Below are 2,019 nucleotides of genomic sequence, written 5' to 3'. Positions count from 1 at the left end.
CAGGACTGTTGTGACTCCCTGCCCAGCCCGTCCGTCCGTCCTGCTCCCAAAGGGTGAGTTGGATTCTCTCAGCTCTACTCAGGGTTCCTCACGATTTTTTTTTTTTTTTCACAGAAACGGCCCAAAAAAAAAAAAAAAAAAAAAAAAAAAAAAAAGAAGTTGTGGTTTGGTTGTGGTTTGGTTGGTTTTTATCCCTGAGGGGGCTTGTGAGTCACACGAGGAGAACTCCTGAGGGAGCTGGGGGGGCTCAGCCTGGAGAAAAGGAGGCTCAGGGGGGACCTTCTGGCTCTCTGGAATTCCCTGGAAGGAAGTTGGAGCTGGGGGATCTCGGGCTCTGCTCCCAGGGAATAAGGGACAGGAGGAGAGGGAATGGCCTCCAGCTGTGCCAGGGGAGGGTCAGGTTGGGAATCAGCAGGAATTTCCCCATGGAAAGGGTGGTCAGGCCTCGGCAGGGGCTGCCCAGGGAGGTTTTGGAGTCCCCACCCCTTGGAGGTGTCCAGGGAAGGACTGGAAGTGGCACTGAGCGCTCTGGGCTGGGGGTGGCCAAGCTGGGGATGGGGGCACAGGCTGGATCCATGGGCTGGGAGCTTCTTTTCCAACCTCCAGGATTCCAGGAATGACCGTGGTGATCTCTGCCCTCCCTCCCCTCTCACAGGATGCTCTACCAGAAAGGCCTCGGCGAGCACGACTCGTGCCAGGGTGGGATGGGCTGGGCACAGCCTGGAACCCCCGGGAGCCTCAGCCACGACCTCGAGGGGTCCTGCCAGAGCCCCCCTCGGGGCTGCCAACCCCTCCAGGAGCCGTGCCCGCCCCAGCAGCAGCAGCAGCAGCAGCAGCAGCAGAGCTGCAAGCCCCGCCGGCGGGTGGAGGTGAACCACTCGCCCCCCGCCTGCCCCCCACCCGTGAGGATCCACCGACGGCCCCTCCAGCAGTACCGGCCGTCCCCGCCCTGCCAGGACCGGGACGGAGGCGGCAAGCCCAGGAGGAGGGTGGAGCAGTGTCCCCCCGAGGATGACAGCGACACTCCCCCCGTGGTGCTGCAGCCCCTGCCCCTGCAGCATCGCTGCCCCCCGCCCGTCCAGAGGTGCCCCCCGCCCGTCCAGAGGTGCCCCCTGCCTGTCCAGAGGTGCCACCCGGCCCCCATCCCCCTGCCACCACACCCCGGCCACCACCAGCACAAGCAGGTCACTCTCCTGCCGCCCTGCCTGCAGAAGTGCTGAGCACGGGGACGGCGAGGTGCCGGGGGACCCCTGACTGGAGTCTGAGACCCCTCCCCAGTGCCTGGGACCCCTTTCCTGGGGTCTGGGACCCCTACCCATCACCTAGGACCCCTTCCCGGGGTCTGGGACCCCTCCCCAGCATCTGGGATCCTTCCCCATCACCTGGGACCCCTTCCTGGGGTCTGGGACCCCTCTCCAGCATCTGGGACACCTACCCATCACCTAGGACCCCTTCCCGGGGTCTGGGACCCCTCCCCAGCGCCTGGGACCTCTCCCCAGCATCTGGGACCCTTCCCCAGCATCTGGGACCCTTCCTGGGGTCTGGGACCCCTCCCCAGTGCCTGGGACCACTTCCCGGGGTCTGGGACCCCTCCCCAGCATCTGGGACCCCTACCCATCACCTAGGACCCCTTCCTGGGGTCTGGGATCCCTCCCCAGCGCCTGGGACCCCTCCCCAGCATCTGGGACCCCTTCTCGGGGTCTGGGACCCCTCTCCACCATCTGAGACCCTTCCCCAGCATCTGGGACCCTTCCTGGGCTCTGAGACCCCTCCCCAGTGCCTGGGACCCCTCCCTATGACCTGGGACCCCTTCCCGGGGTCTGAGACCCCTCCCCAGCATCTGGGACCCTTCCCCAGCATCTGGGACCCTTCCTGGGGCTCTGAGACCCCTCCCCAGTGCCTGGGACCCCCCCCCCAGTACCTGGGACCCCTTCCCAGAATCTGAGACCCCTTCCCATCACCTGGGACCCCTTCCCAGCATCTGGGACCCTTCCCCATCACCTGGGACCCCTCCCCAGC

At 65.7% G+C, this 2,019-nt stretch overlaps 1 protein-coding gene across 1 annotated transcript; it reads left to right on the top strand.

Moving 5' to 3' along the window:
* Positions 1 to 655: 655 nt before the first annotated feature.
* LOC114073400 (small proline-rich protein 2H-like) lies at positions 656 to 1,220 on the top strand (the record flags this gene model as incomplete). The annotated part of the gene is made up of 1 exon (XM_027911156.1): positions 656 to 1,220. A coding segment is annotated over one exon (565 nt), but the record flags the coding sequence as incomplete, so codon positions are not given.
* Between the last annotated feature and the right edge of the window lie 799 nt (positions 1,221 to 2,019).

The sequence above is a fragment of the Empidonax traillii genome, unplaced genomic scaffold, assembly GCF_003031625.1.
Source record: "Empidonax traillii isolate 1590-97213 ecotype Southwest subspecies unplaced genomic scaffold, ASM303162v1 scaffold6323:size6217, whole genome shotgun sequence".
NCBI lineage: Eukaryota > Metazoa > Chordata > Aves > Passeriformes > Tyrannidae > Empidonax > Empidonax traillii.
The sequence above is the reverse complement of the archived record's forward strand: the minus strand, read 5'-3'. Positions and strand labels throughout refer to the sequence as shown.